We start from the raw sequence: 14,769 nt of genomic DNA, 5'->3' as shown, positions 1-14,769 counted from the left end.
GGTGCCCGGTGGGCCGGGGCTGGCGGCGGCGGCGCCCGGGGGCGCTGGGGTCTCCCTTAGAGCGGGGGGCAGTTGACCTGGTGCCGGATGCCCTCGTTGCAGAGCAGGGCGGCCGCGCGCTCCTCGTTGTCGCCGTGCTGGCACTGCATGTAGCTCATGCCGTGCGGCGAGTAGCTGTGGTGGCACACGGTGCACGCGCGGGGCATGGTGCCGCCCGTGCTGCTCCTCGGGGGGACACGGAGAAATGAGCGCCCGCGGCGCCCGCCGCTGCCCACCCGCATCCTGAGGGCGCCCGCTAGCCCTCGCTGGTGCCCATCAGCCCCCACTGGCACACACTGGTGTCCCTCAGCACCCACCGGTGCACATCGGTGTTTGGAGGCACCCCCAGGTGCCCAGGGCCACCCACTGATGTTCCTCAGCACCCATTGACACCCACTGGTGCCCGTCAGCACTCACTGGTGCACACTGATGTCTGGTGGGGCCCATTGGGGTCCATCAGCACCCACTAGCACCCATTGGTGTCCCTGGGTACCCGTTTGAGCACACTGGTGTATGAGGGCACCATCAGTGCCCACGGGCACCCACTGGTATCCACCAGCACCCATTAGCACCCACTGCTGTACACTAGTACCCACTGGTGCACACTGGTGCCTGGTGGCACCATCAGTGCCCAGGGACACCCACTGGTGCCCATCAGCACCCGCTGCAATCATCGGTTCCCACCAGTACCCACTGGGGCACACTGGGGTCTGGGGGCACCCATTGGTTTCCACCAGGACCCATTGACTCCCCCCGGCCCCATCAGCACCCACGGGCCCCTGTGCTTATCCCCCTCGTCCCCCGGCGCCCAGCAGCACCCAGTGATGCCTGGCGGTGCCCAGGGTGCCCGTGCGGCCCCTGTCCCCGCGCGCGGTGCCCGCTCACCTGCAGTCGCTGCACGTGCGCTGGCACTCCTTGCGGCGGTAGCGGCAGATCAGGGCCCAGATGAGGAGCCCCAGCAGCGTGAGGAGGAGGAGGGAGCCCAGGATGGAGCCCACGATGATGCCCGCTTGCCTTCCCCCTGCCGGCGCCACAAACCCTGTCACGGCCGGCCTCCCGCCGGCTGCCTACGAGTGGCCCCGCTGCTGGGCAGCTCTGCCCGGGGAGCCCATTGCAGCCCCCGCGCCACCTCCCCGCGCGGGCACCTACTTGGCCGGGGGTCGAGGCTGAGCTGGCACGTGGAGTAGCCCACGCGGTTGCTCACGCGGCACTGGTAGACGCCGGCGTGCTGCTCCGACAGGCCGCGGATCAGCAGGTCGCCAGGAGCCCGTCCTGCGTGGGAGAGACGGGGTGCTGCGGGACCCGCCGTGGGCACCGCAGGTCGCCCGTGGGGATGGGTGCGTGCACATGCAGGCGCCCATGGGTGCGGGTTGCGGGTGGGCATGGGCACCCATAAGCGTGGGACACACGGACTCTCACACACACGAGCACACGCGCACGTGGGGCCGCGCAGACAGGAGCGGGCACGGACACAGGTGCACGAGCACACGGGTGCCAGCGGAGATGGGCGCTTACAGTCATGGGTGTCCACACACACTGGTGGACATGGGTGCCAACAACACAGCCACACTCACCCATGGGCACCCACAGGTGCATGCGGACATGGGCACCCATGGATTGGGACACCCATCCCTCCCTCCTGCGCCCCGGCACCCACGGCACCCCGCTCACCTTGGACGGTGCCCGAGGGCAGGCGGCCCCCGCCGTAGCCGTCAGACTGCTTGGCCCACTGGTAGGCGAGGGGGCTGGTCCCTCCTCGGCTGTAGCAGCGCAGCAGGACGCTGCTGCCCTCCGCCTGCTCGCCCTCCGTCCAGCACTGCGGCGCGGCCGGTTTCTCTGCGGGGACGGAGGCGCCGTGAGCGCCGCGGGGCGCCGGGCAGGGCGCACGCGGGCATCCCCGCCGCCGCGCTCACCTTGCACGGTGACGATGACTTCGTGCACGGCCACGGTGTTCTTCTTCACCCGGCACTGGTAGGTGCCCGTGTCGGAGACCTGCAGGTCGGCCAGGCGGATGGAGGCGTCGTACTGGCTGGGGTCGTTCTGCACGAAGGCCACGCGGTTCTGCAGCCCGGAGCCGCTGCCGTAGTTCACGTGGTGGTCGTGGTAGGACAGGAACTGAGAGAGGGGCGAGCGGTGAGGCCGGGCAGGGCGGGCGCCGGCTGCCAGCGCCGCGGGGAAAAGCCCCGGCCACTTCCATGGGCAGCCGTCCCGGCCGGCAGCTCGGCCCTGCCGGGTCCTTCCGCAGTGCTCCTGGTCTTGCCTGACCCACATTGCTCTGTCTGCTCCTTCCTGATCCTGCTCTACCCGCCTGGTCATGCATGGTCATCCCCGGTCCTGCCTGCTCGTGTTGGGTCCCTCCTGGTCGTGCTGGGTCCCTCCTGGTCCTGTCTGGTCATTCCCAGCCCTGCCGGGTCCTGCCGGGTCCCTCCCAGTCCTGTCTCCTCATTCCCAGCCCTGCCCGGTCCTGCCCGGTCCGTCCCTGCCTGCGGCTGTGGATTCAGCTGGACCAGGGACCTGTGCAGGTGCCGGGGGCTCTGCAGGTGCCGGCACCAGGGATGCTCTCCTGAGCTGCGCAGAGAGGGAAACTGAGGCACCGAGTCGGAGCCGAGCCCGCGAGCACCGGCCGCACTCACCACGTTCTCCGGGCCAGTCCGCTCCGGTGTTATCTGGATCCACTCGATGCCCAGGTCCTGGGGACCGTTGTCTTCGGGCTCGAGGACGTAGGGGCAGCCCAGCTTAACGGAGTCACCCTTGGCCAGGTAGAGCACCTCCCGGCCCTTGCTGTTGATCCGCACAGCCAGCAAGAGAGCTGCCAAGAGAAGTCACCGGTGTCACCGCGCGGGAGCACGCGGGTCCCCACGGCCCGCCCAGAGCCCTGGCACCCGCAGCCCGTGTCCCGGCACCCGACCCCCTGGCAGCAGGGACAGCAGGACCCATCCGCCAGGAACGGGCATCCTGCAGGGAACAGGCTTCAACCGGAGCCGGGAAATCCATGCGGTCCGGGCATCCTGCTGGGACTGGGCACCTGCCGGGGCTGCGCGGTGGAGCCATCGGCACCGCGTGGAGGTGGCAAGTTCAACACCCTCTATCTCCATCCTTCCATCTCCATCCTGCCAACCCCGTCCCGGCACCCTGGGGATGCTCTAGGGCTGGGCACAGCCACCTGCATCCTCAGGAGCATCCTGAGCGGGACGGCACCGGAGCGGGAGCGCGTGGCATCCCTCGATGGCACCGCGGCACACCGCAGGAGCCCGGGGGCACCTACCTGGCATGAGACCCAGGAGCAGGAGCAGGCGGGTGCCGTGCCCTGCCATGACGCTGCAGCCGTGCGGGGGACGCGGGCAGTGCGGGACGAGCGGCGGCGGAGGAGGCGACGGGGAAGCGCGGCGCCCGGCGCCGCTTTTACATGCTGGGCCGGGGCGCTCCTCCCTGTGGGGCGGATGCCTTTGGGATGACTGCGTGGCTCCAAGCTGTGAGTGAGCGATGCCGCCCTGCTCCACTCCCTACCTGCTAATTAAGCGCTGCCATCCCACGGGCTCCTTTCCAGGTGGCGCCGGGATGGGGGCTGCTGCAGGGGGCACGGACAGGGGCCACCCGGTGAAGCTGGGGCCACCCGGTGAAGCTGGGGACACCCGGTGAACTTGGGGACACCCGTGCAGGGCAGCGGAGCAGGGAATGGCAGGATGTGGCCCCACGGTGCCCGGTTGCCCGGTGCATCAGCAGAGATGAGCGTGGCTGGTGGGAAAAGTTGCCTGGGACCCACTGGAAGCAGCTTTGCACCCTAGTGATGCGGAGCGTGGCCCAACACAGATGGCCAAGGGATTTTGGTGTCCCAGCAGGACTCAGGGGCATCGGAGGAGCTTAAAGGTGTGGTTCGGTCATGGGGTTAAGCTGCCCCAACCTTCCCTCCTGCAGTCCTGCCCCTTGGGGAGTGGGCACGGGGATGGGGACACCTGCAGAGCCCACGTCAGCGCTGTGGGTCCCACGGAAATGCAGCGCTATGGCCACGCTGGTCCCCCGTGCTCTTGACATGGGGACATGGTGGCAGCATGGCCATGAGAGTGCAGATTCCCAATCCATGCATTGTGGATGGGAGCAGACGTGCAGCGCCGAGCGCAGCGGAAGAGCTGAGGGATGAGGATGAGAGATGTTTAAAACTGGCCCTGATCTGAGGATAGGACCTGGAGACAGGGATGGAAGATGGGGAGACAGCAAAGCTCTGCAGTGGAGGTCAGAGGAGCTGGGGACAAGGAGGCTCAGCAGTGGGGATGCAAGCTTTGGGACAGCGATGCTCTGCAGCGGCGGGGCAGGATTTGGGAACAGGGATGCTCTGCAGAGGGGATGCAGGATGCCAGGACAGGATGCCCTGGAGCCGGTGGAGGAGGTCGGATCAGGATGCGCTGCCCTCTGGGAAGGCCTTGGTCACAGAAGCCTTGGGACCCCAGCGCACAGGGACGCCCTGGTCCTGTGACCCACTCCCTAAGCCCGGCTCATCCCCGCACAGGGCAGCACAGAGGAGAGTGGCGCTTTCCAGCCAGCAACTGCCCAAACCAGCCGGGCAGCACCGCCCGGCCGGTCCCAAACCCTCCCCGGGGCCACATGCTGCTCCATTTACTGGCCCGGAGCTGAGCTCACCCGCTGCCGCTCACCCTGCGCTGGCCGGCGCCGGGGCCAGGGCCGAGCGGAGCACGTGCTCGGCGTCCCCAAGGCTGGTGACTCCCGCATTCCTCGGCGCGGGGCACCCCTCTCGCGCAGGAAGGGTGGGGAAGCGGCTCCACCCTGGGGAGCCAGTGGTCAGGGCACCCTCGGCCGGGCTGGAGCAGTGGCTTTGAAGCCCTCCAGGCTGAGCCTGGCCTAGAACAAGGCTGGGACTTCCTGGCTGGAGCGGTGACCGAGAGTGACACGGCCAGCAGGCTCTGGGCAGCGAGGGCAGCCCCGGCGCTGCTGGTGCCCTCCCAACCGGCTACTGGTGCCAAAGTCCCGAGGGGGCTTCGGTGGCACGTGCCAGGACGGGCTTCTTGTCTATATTTAAGGTACCTCCTGGATGCCCTGCAGTGCCAGGGCTGTCTATTACTGAGATGAGCTTCCCAGCCCAGCAGGGCCTGGCTCCGTCGCTCCTTGCAGACACAGGAGCTGAAGGAAAAAGCCAGGGAAGAGCCAACAGGAGGCTGCGACATCTCCCCAGCTGCATTTATCCCCCGGAACGGCGCTGAGCTCGAGCAGAGTCCTGCAAGCCGTCTCCCTGCCCTGCCTGGTCTCACCTTTGCTGGCCCTCATTATTTTTTGGCTACTCTGGCAATTAATCAGAGCCACTCCTGGGGATGCCGGCCACCCGCCCTGCCCGGCCGCCGCGGCTGCCAGGCCCAAATCCTTATAGTGTTTGCATCGAGCTCTGGTTTCTTGGCTCTGCCGCCGGAGGAGGCCACTGCAGCAGAGCCTAGAGGTGAAATCTGGGGGAGAAAACGGCGCTTTCGGGGCTGGCGGAGCTGCGGGGCAGTGACAGCCCCTCATCCACCGTGAGCAGCCCTGTGAGCCAATGTCAAAGCTGTGTGAGTGGAAGAGCCCACGTGGTTCATGAGGGACCTTCCCGAGCCACCTCACCTGGCCTGGGAGTATCCAGCCTGCTCTGACGTGCTTTGGTGCTGACGGTGACAGCTGCTGCGCAGCCAAACCAAGGGCCTGGAGACGCTCTTGTCCCCTCTGAGGACACAGGCTGCCTCTGACACCTTTTCCTGCCAGGCGTGGAGATACAGACGTGGAATCAGCTTCCCGTCGTCCCTCGGAGCAGGAGGGAGAAGGGACAACAGCCTTTCAGACTACTCAGGCTCATGGAGCTACTCCCAGCCTGCGATCCCAAAGCAAGCAAACAATGAAGGGCACCGAGCGTTCCATAAATAACTCCCTTTATAAAAATTCAGTCTAAGAAAATAGAAACTCTTAAGTTGCTGGGGAAACAGCACTCGCTTCCTTGCAGGGCTGAGCCAGGCCGGGGGCTGCCCTTGCTTCGCTCAAAGCCTTCCGCTCCACCTGGGCACAGTATTTCTCCGGGATGCCAGAGGCTCTGCAGAGGGAAGAGAAACCATCAGGCAGCCCGTGTTGCACCGGGGCTGGGGTTTCAGAGCACAGCCTTGGAGCAGATGTTGTTTGAAGAGGATGTGAAGGATCCTCCTGCCTCCTGGGAGGTTCAGAGGTAGAGGATGACCAGGAAGGGCTTTCTGTGATGCTGGGAAACGTGCCCCAGGTACCGAGGTGGTCCCGGAGGGCCCGTTACCTGAGCTCCTGCATCTTCTGTCGCTTGAGCTCGGTGAGGCGCTCGCTGCGCTGGCGGGCCTCCTCCTGCAGCCGCCGGCCCTCCTCGAAGGCGGCGACGCGCTCCTGCACCAGCTTCTGCTGATGCTCCCGCATCTGGCGCCGCACTTCGTTGGCGTGCGCGAGCTGCAGCGCTGCCCTCTGCGCCTCCTCCACCTTCTCCTTCTCAATCTGCTCCCGCTGGGCCCTGGAGGAGACCTCGGGCCAGGTGAACGGCTCTCCCGGCAGCCCCTGCCCTGCTTGCTGGGCCTGGGCCAGCGCCAGAGCTCATTTTTGTCACCGGCCGCCACCGCAGCGCTCTGCTCCGCAAGGCAGGCACCGGCCCGTCGCGCCACCGCCGCTCACCTGAGGATCCTTTCGAAGTCGTCGCGGTCCTGCTGCACCTGCACGGCCACGCTGTGCTCCCGCGCGGCGATCTGCTCCAGGCGGCTCTGCTTCAGCATGTTGTCCGTCTCGGCCTTCTTCCGGGCGGCCTCCTTCTCCTTGCGCCGCCACTCCCGCTCGGCAGCCTCCTGGCTGCGCTTGGCCCTCAGCGCGTCCTGCGGCAGCAGAGCAGCGAGGCTGGAGCACCCAGCAGCGGAGAGGACGGGGCTGGGTGGGCAGCTTTGGGGAATCCATCCTCCTTCCACGCTGCGGGGAATCCATCCGTGGTTTGCCCCTGTCCCGGACGGAGCTGCTCCCGCCCACCTCTCGGCGCGGGGAGTTGGGATGTCCTGGTGAACATCTGGGGAGAGCGATGCTACGGGGCAAGGACTTTGCTGCCCACCTGCAGCTCTTGTGTGTTGGGAGGCATGAGGAGATCCCACCACCTCCTCCCAGGGTTGGGAATGCAGCACGACACTATTCCCACTGGGCTGAGGGCTAGGGGGCTAGTTTCATAAGCTGGTGTCTGTTTTTCAGGATGTTTCCTGGCACTTCCCAACTCTTCCAGAGGCAGGGGTGAGGCAAAGAGCTATTCAGCCCTCGCTGCTTCATCCAGCCTCTGGCCCAGGGGCCTTCACAGCCACTGCCCAGCTCCAGGATAGCGCTGGTCTCTCCCAGAGCTGGATCTGCAACCCTCCAGGTATACCCACCACATCCAGGGAAGCTTCCTCTTTGCTGGGGTGGCCATGAGGGAGGGGACAGGAGAAGCCAGGACTGCACGGGAGCAAGGGGCAGTCACGGCAGGGCTGCTCACCTTCTCTGCCTGGTAGTCCTGCGCTCTCTCCTGCAAGGCCCTCAAACGGGCCGTCTCCTTCTCCTTCTCCCGACGGATTCTCTCCTGCTCAGCCTCAAACTCCGCTTCCCGGGCCTACGTGGGACACAGCCTGGTGGAGCACGGACGGACCACACCGGCCAGCTCACACAGGTGCAGAAATGCTAAGGTCCTTGCAGAGGACCCGGGATGGGATGGGACAAAACGGGAGGGTTTCTCAGCGTGCTTTTTTCGACGCCCATCAGGTTGCAAGCTGCTTTGGGCAGGGGCTGGCGATGCCACCTGGACTCTCCACCCCAAGTACCATTTTCTGCCTCTGGTACTCCAGCACCCGCTGATCTGCCATCTTCTCCCGCTGCAGCTGCTCCTCCTTGAGCCTCTGGTTCTCATTGTTGATACGTTTAATCTCGGCCTGGATTTTCCTCTGCTGCTTATGCTTGCGCTCCAAGTCCTGAAAAAGGCGAGAGGCAGAGGGTGGGAGGGGTGACAGGGAAGAGGCCACACGCAGAGCACTCCCTTTGCTCAGCAGCAGCACTCAGGTTGTCCGAGGGCTCCAGAAGGGACCAGAGCCTTCATTCTGCTGGCTGTTGTCTCCGCACATTGAATCTAACTTACCCAGCACTGCGACTCCCTTCCAACGAGCTGAAACTCTACCTCCAGCCCCCGTTACTCCCCAGTGGCTCCCCGGTTTGTGCCTGTCACACCTTCAAGTCTTCCATCTGCATCTTCTTCAAGCACTCCAGCATCTCCTGAGCCTCCTGGTCCCGCTGCTCGGCTCTCATAGCCCTCTCCTCTGCATTCTTCTCGATCTGCTTCACGAGCTCCTGCCTCCCTCTGTAAAGAAGAGGCAAAAAGGTTCTGTCTGGCTCAACCCCAGTGCCCAAAGCAGCCACGTCAGCACAGACATCAGGTGAAGCCCTTGCTACGAGTGCCCCTCTGCAGCCTGGTGCTCCCTGCCCCAGCTGCTGTGACTGGAGATGTGGCATGAAGTCCTCATCCTTCCTCCCAAGTCCCCTGGGAGGATGGATGCCTCTGTGCAAGGAGGAACCTTCCCGCTAACCTGATGAGCTGCTGCTTCCTTTTGTACTCCAGTTCCTCCTGCCTTTCACTGGCCTTCTGTCTTTCCACCTCCATCATCCGGGCCAGGCGCTTCTCCTCCTCCTCCAGCTCCTTTGTGATTAGCTGCTTCTCCAGGATCTGGGTGTCACGGATCATGTGGCACTTGGCATTGAGGATCAGCTGTGGGGACAGCAGGTCTCTCTGGTCTCCGAAATGGCAACAGGGACAGACATACAGACAACAAGGAGGCGGAAAAGGGAAGGAGGGAAAGGCCAAGGGCAGCGACAGGCAGAGCAGGCTTTAGACCTAGTCCTAGCTGTGCTGTGAAGCCACTGAGGATCTTGAGGTAGCCCCTTAATCTCTGCCTGTTGTTTCCTCAGATGTAAAAGGACTGAAGAAGGGAGAGCAGACTTGGGTGCTCCTAGTTCCCCATGAGGCCATCCTGCACGTGCAGGGGCCTTCAACAAGCTGCTTGGGGGCCCTCAACAGCCTCTTCTAGCAGACAACTGAGGTCTTAACACTGCCAGGGCTGCACCCACTCCGGGGGGCTCCAGGTCTCGTGACCCAGTGGGATATTCACATCTGCTGGAGGAGGAGCACGTGGGTCCTGGCAGGACAGAAGCTCCTACCCATGCCGGGCAGCAACCTGGCCCTACCTCGCTGAACTCCTTGATCTCGTCTTCCTGCTCCATGCGCATCCTGGTCGCCCGCTGCAGCAGGTGCTGGGCCCGCTCCCGCGCCTCCTCCTCCAGGTCGTTCAGGTGGTCCTTCCTCTGCTGCAGGATGGCCCTCTGCTTCATGGCGTTCTTGCGCTCACTCGCCGCTTCCTGAGGAGACAGGCAAGGTGCTGAGAGCCCGAGAGCGCTCCCGGCGCGGCCGTAGCTCTGCAAGGGCGACCGTGTCTCGTGCCGAGCCGTCCTGAGGGTGCCCTTGGGCAAATCTTGCTCCCGAGGAGCGCCCTCCAACTGCGCTGTGCCATGCACACGGAGCCCAGGAGCACGGCAGGCCCTTCCAGCTGTGGCACGAGGGCTGGGCAGCCCCTTCCCACGTGCGCAGGGAGGTGCCTCACTCAAAGCAAGGGCATCGAGGGCCTCATTGCACCTTCTAAGGCAGCAGAAAAGCAGCCCAGAGGCTTCGTCCCAGGCAGCTTGGAGAGTTGGTGGACGTGTTGGATGGTCCCTCCAAGTAAACCCAGGGTTCCCAGCACATCCCAGGAGGGATAGGGGCCCTGAGGAGACCTAAGGTTTCAACACAGGCATCCCCTGCATGGTGACCACTGGTAGCAGTGACCAGGCCACCACAGTGCATGGGCAGCAGGGAGAAACACCACGGTCCTCGAGCAGAGCTCCAAGGACAGCCCCGGCTGGGGTGTCAGACCCAAAAGGTTGGCTCCACCTGGGAGCATCCACCTCCACCAGCATCCTGAGATGTGCCTACAAGCAGCTAAGGAAGGATGGAAGGGGAAGCAGGGCAAATGCCTACTAGAACGGCGTTCTTCTCCGCTTTGAGGGCTGCCAGCTTGGCCTCGCGCTCCTCCTTGCTCAGGACTCGAGATGCTTCTTTGATGCGCTGGAAATCCTCCAGGCTGATCACAAGGGACGCTGCCGGGTTCTCCACGGGGACGCTGGCACGGGAAGCAGGGCACAGAGAGAGTCAACGGCCCCCAGGCTCCTACCCCTCCATCCTCCATCCCCTGACCCACTCACGTCCCTGCCGGGGTTGCGGGAGCGCCCGGGCGAGCCCGAGTCACGGGAGAGCAATGCAGGAAGCGCGGGAGCTGCAGGCTGCCCCGGCGCGCGGGACGGGGCGCGATTCCCAACCCGGGAGAAGGCAGAAACAGAAAGTGCAGTGAAAGCCGCGCGGTGCCGGCATGCGGGGAGAGCAGGACGCACGGCAGGGCGGCGGGAAGGCTCCGGTGGGAACCCCGCCACGTCCAGCACGGAGCCGCTCAGCCCTGGTAAGAGAGGCTGAAAGCAGCTCGGACCTTCCCGGCTTTCATTTAGGGAAAGTGTCACCTAAAGTGGTCCTGCTGTCTTCCCAGTGGGACGCACAGACTGGTCCCTTGGGCATCTCCTGAGCTCTGCGCCCACAATGCGGGAAACCACAGACTTACCCATCCCGTCCCTTTATGTCCCCTCTCAACCTGAAACCTCTGTTCCATCCGGCTGGATTTGGGGAAGGAAAAGGCATCTTTTTATTCTGTTTTATAACACGCCGCCTGCTCAGGCTCCAGACTTGCACAGCGCAGTTTAGCTTCGGCTCTGCCCTCCTACGAATCTCTCCTGGATTCCTGGATTTCCAGGAGGAAACACTGCACTGCCCAAACTGCAGCACCTTCTTCCCGGCCCGTGCCAGGCTGCCCCAGTAGCCACTGCGTTTTTGCCGGAGATTTAGCAGGTTCAGTGGAACGAGCTGCAAAGCCACAAACCCTACACGTGACTTGCGCTGTGGCTTACAGGAAAGCACGGAAGCTTTTGGTGCCCCCATTTCCCCACTTGTAAAAATGTGGATAATAACACGGGGCTGTTTTCCACGGGAGCTGTAGGGAGTTAATTACCTTTTGTATTACTCAGATACCATGGTGACGCGTGCGGTGCAGGAGCGTATATTAACGAAACACATAGAGCACTTTGAAGATGCTCAGGACTAAGAATTTAGTCATTATTATTATGTGTCACCTTTCATCCACCCATATGAATATGAAGAGATACCTGCATAATGATCATTTGAGCGACTGCATCACGGCATCGGATTCCAGGACGCTTTAAAGAATGGCTAATGCTAACAACGGCAGTAATAAATGTAATGACACAGTGGCCACGACTTTAGTTGTCTCAGTGTTTGGGTGACCAACTCGAGATGTCTAGGGCTTGATTTTCAGGAATTAAAGCAGCGCAAACAGTTTCCATCAGCTTCAGCCCTGGCCGTGCAGATCTGGAAACTGGCCCTTGGCTCCATCAGCGCGGCCAGAGAAGCAGTCGAGCTTAAGAATAAGCTCAAAGTAAGTCTTGAGAACCTGCATCAGCGACTCTATCATTTCACTCTCCATTAAGAAGAAAAAGAGAAACAAGGGAAGCCATCCATGGAGCAGATCCCGGGTTTGTTTTCCGACTTTCAAAGCACCACATTACAGCTCCAAACAGGAAGCGGAGATGAACCCTGCACAGAGCTGTAACTACAAAGAAAATGCAGGGAGGTTAAAATTAGGCTAAACTGGATCTTGCCAGGATAATGGCCTTAGTCTTGTGTATGTGCTGCAGGCTTCTTAACGAGGTGCAGTAATTAGGAGCAGGGTTCATGCAGTTCAGCCCTGCTTATAAACATCCCTGTGGAGAAGCAGCGAGCTCCCAGCTGTGCAAGGTCACCCAGTGCCCACACGGGGCTTTTCAGCGCAGGGGCAGTTTGGAACTGTTTGATTCGTGAGTGTTTGCCTCTTCTGAGGAGATACTTGCTCCCCAAAGAGCTCTGCTGGCTGCTGAGAGGGCTTTCTAGCTCCATGCTGCTTTGCCCTGGTTCTCGGGATGATAAAAGGCCACGTGCTCAATGCTCGCCAGCTCCATCGCTGCTCCAGCCAGGCAGATCGGATCCGTGCTGCTCATTCCTGCCCTGAGACGTCCTCGCAAACAGGCTCAGCCCACAGAGCTGCTGCTGTGACAGACACCCCCTTGCCCCCCCCGCCAGCTTCCCAAAAGCCACGGACTTACACGAGGTCACGGATGAGGTCCTTGGTGATGAGACGGATGGTGTCTGGCTTGCGGCCGCCAGCGGACGACGCTTTCCGGGCCGGCTGTGCATCCTGAAGGATCACGATGGGGCTGTCGGCGCGCGACGGCTGCAGGTTCTGCAAGGAAGGGGTGACATTTGCTCCCTGCCACCCTCAGCCCATCCCCACGTGTCTTCCCAATAACGTGCCCAGCAGACACATGCGATATGAGCAGGTTGTGGATTCCGGTCACCTCCGTTTTCAGTCATTCCCAGCAAATAGAGCAGCGCCCGCTCAGCTGAGTGGAGCTCATACCAGCCACAGCCTCCCCTCTGCTTGTTGCTGAGGAGTGGTACCGGAGTGCTGCTGGAGCAGGGAAAACACCGCGGGATCTGGCAGGAGCAGGGAGAACGCGGCAGAAATAACGGGAGACTGAACCAGCCTCAATGAGGATTCCTGGCAAGAGGGAACTCCTTGAGGTTCAGCTGTTTGGGACCACAGCGCGGCTGGGTCCTGAGCAGAAACCAGCTCTCCCAGTACAAGCTGCCCCGAAGCTGCTCCGGCTCCCTTTGCCCGAGCCGACACTGCCACCTACTGAAGTGTCACCCTGTCCCCACGGGCCGGGTGCCAGGTGCCCTTCTCCGTGCCCATCTCCTGCAGGAGCCGGGTGGGAAGCTGCAAATCCCCAAGGCAGCTGCGTCCGCAACCCTTGGGACAGGCCATGGATACTGGGGCACTAAGATGCTCTCCGTGGCCCCGCTCGAGGGAAGAGCCTCCCAGGATCCGCTCCTTGGCACATGCGGATCACGGGGAACGCTCCTGGCTCCCAGGACACAGGATACTCCATCCATAGGGATGAGAAGGGGCTTGTCCAGCAGGCACAAGGTCTGGAGCTGCGATGCGGGAGCAGCTCCGCAGCTCTGGGAGCTTCTGTGCTGCCTTTTATCTATTTCGGTTCCCAGCAACACCGGCTCGGCGGCTATCAGCGTGAAATGTTGAATTAAAGGGTTTAACACCGAAACACCCTTCCAAACAAAGATAACAGTCTTAATCACTGCACGGGAGCCTCTCTGCTTCCCTCAAAGCTCCTTGCAGCGGCTGCCGATTAGTCCGTGCAATCACACACACCTCGAGGAACCCAATTAGCACTCACGGTTATTGCAACATTTCACCTAACTGCCTCCCAGGCCCCTGGAATAAACAGATTATCGACATGCCTCGGGCGCCTCCGGCTGCCGGGGTGCTCGAATCCCGGATCCCAGCTCTCCGGTCGCTTGCACTGCACCCTCCCACTCTCCCGCAGCCTCCAAGTTCAGATCGGAGGGAGTTTTATTGTGTATTTTCTTCCTCTGATTACTCAGAGAAGCTAGATAGGTTTTGGCAAGCCTTTTTCTTTTCTTTTTTTTTTTGAGGGAGAGATTTGTTTTAAGCGATAAGGCGGTGCGATAGGAAGTTCCAGCCACAAACACCCACACCCACATGGAGAAACGAGGGCCCCGAGTGCTCCGTGCCCTTCCCAAGCCGCGTGGGGCTCCCGCGGAGCACATCCAGCATGGAACGGCTGTGGATCTCTGGCCAGGGCGGAAGATGCAAATCTTGCAAACGGCAAATGCACGAAAACAGCTTAAAGCAAAAACTCCATTTTTTCTGGCATTTCTCTGGGATTTGAAGGCTCTGGTCACTTTGACTAGAATAAAACGTTATTTTCCAGGTGGGGACCAGGGTCCGTGGCTCTTGCTGGGCGTCTCCCAGGCGAGGGGAGAGCGAAGGTGCGAGCGGGGGGAAAGGAGCACTTCCCTACGGAGCTGCGGCTCCCTGCTCATCTGCTAGGCTGGGGCACGGGGCCGGGGATCCTCGCTCGCATCCGAGGAATCCGCTGCTCTCCGGAGCAATCCCGAGCCCCTGCGCCGCTCGGGAAGTCCTGGCATCTTGCACGCCCATAGGGTGATGGTGTAAGGGGCAGCACGGGCTCCTGGGCTCCTTTAGCAGCCGCCCCCAGCGCTCGGGCGCTCCAAGATTAAGGAATGACCTTCTGGGAACGGGGTGTCGAGGGGCTGCAGGCGGCCGCCACACAGGGACGGGGACCCCTGGGTTTTACACCCGACCCCCGGGTTGTACCGGGGGGACAGAAACGTGGCTCCTGGGTGCCCCCTTACCGGGATCCTGGGTTCCCCCTTACCGGGATCCTGGGTTCCCCCTTACCGGGCTCTCGGCGAGCGGTGCCTCATCCCCGTCCCCCCCGGTGCTGCGGGCGCGGCCATGGCGGCGGGCGCGGCTGGAAGCGGCGCTCGGGGGCGCGGGGGCGCCGGCGCAGGGCTGCGGGGACACGCCGTGAGCGCGGGGACCGAGGAGCCCACGGGGACCCCGCGGGGAGCCCGCGGACACGCGCGGGCCGCTCTCACCATCGCGCGGCCTGCGCCGCCGCGCGTCGCCATGGCAACGCCCCCCCCCCGCTGCCCTTGGC

The 14,769-nt window shown here is 62.8% G+C and overlaps 2 protein-coding genes across 2 annotated transcripts; both read right to left on the bottom strand.

Moving 5' to 3' along the window:
* Positions 1-56: 56 nt before the first annotated feature.
* VSIG8 (V-set and immunoglobulin domain containing 8) lies at positions 57-3,353 on the bottom strand. The gene is made up of 7 exons (XM_026043237.1): positions 3,305-3,353; positions 2,673-2,848; positions 1,953-2,154; positions 1,711-1,875; positions 1,185-1,311; positions 925-1,053; positions 57-225 (listed from the first exon to the last, which is right to left on the bottom strand). The coding sequence occupies exons 1-7, from the start codon at positions 3,351-3,353 to the stop codon at positions 57-59; spliced, it is 1,017 nt and encodes a 338-aa protein (XP_025899022.1).
* A 2,600-nt stretch (positions 3,354-5,953) lies between these two features.
* Positions 5,954-14,740, bottom strand: CFAP45 (cilia and flagella associated protein 45). Its single transcript, XM_026043234.1, has 12 exons — positions 14,708-14,740; positions 14,508-14,621; positions 12,307-12,443; positions 10,085-10,226; positions 9,259-9,429; positions 8,604-8,782; positions 8,248-8,377; positions 7,848-7,994; positions 7,526-7,639; positions 6,694-6,887; positions 6,311-6,535; positions 5,954-6,100 (listed from the first exon to the last, which is right to left on the bottom strand). The coding sequence occupies exons 1-12, from the start codon at positions 14,738-14,740 to the stop codon at positions 5,977-5,979; spliced, it is 1,710 nt and encodes a 569-aa protein (XP_025899019.1). The 3' UTR covers positions 5,954-5,976.
* Between the last annotated feature and the right edge of the window lie 29 nt (positions 14,741-14,769).

The sequence above is a fragment of the Nothoprocta perdicaria genome, unplaced genomic scaffold, assembly GCF_003342845.1.
Source record: "Nothoprocta perdicaria isolate Ctin4 unplaced genomic scaffold, notPer1 scaffold_323, whole genome shotgun sequence".
NCBI lineage: Eukaryota > Metazoa > Chordata > Aves > Tinamiformes > Tinamidae > Nothoprocta > Nothoprocta perdicaria.
Note: the sequence above shows the minus strand (reverse complement) of the source record. Positions and strands in the feature narration are given on the sequence as shown.

Excerpts from the sequence above, each read along its gene's own strand:
- VSIG8 (XM_026043237.1), bottom strand. The coding sequence starts at position 3,353 with ATGGCAGGGCACGGCACCCGCCTGCTCCTGCTCCTGGGTCTCATGCCA. Across the intron at positions 2,849-3,304 it reads GCTCCTGGGTCTCATGCCAG|CTCTCTTGCTGGCTGTGCGG; the intron begins GTAGGTGCCCCC and ends TTCTCTTGGCAG. Across the intron at positions 1,876-1,952 it reads AGTCATCGTCACCGTGCAAG|AGAAACCGGCCGCGCCGCAG; the intron begins GTGAGCGCGGCG and ends CCGTCCCCGCAG.
- CFAP45 (XM_026043234.1), bottom strand. The coding sequence starts at position 14,740 with ATGGCGACGCGCGGCGGCGCAGGCCGCGCGATG. Across the intron at positions 7,995-8,247 it reads TGCAGATGGAAGACTTGAAG|GACTTGGAGCGCAAGCATAA; the intron begins GTGTGACAGGCA and ends CGCCTTTTTCAG. Across the intron at positions 7,640-7,847 it reads AGTACCAGAGGCAGAAAATG|GCCCGGGAAGCGGAGTTTGA; the intron begins GTACTTGGGGTG and ends TGTCCCACGTAG.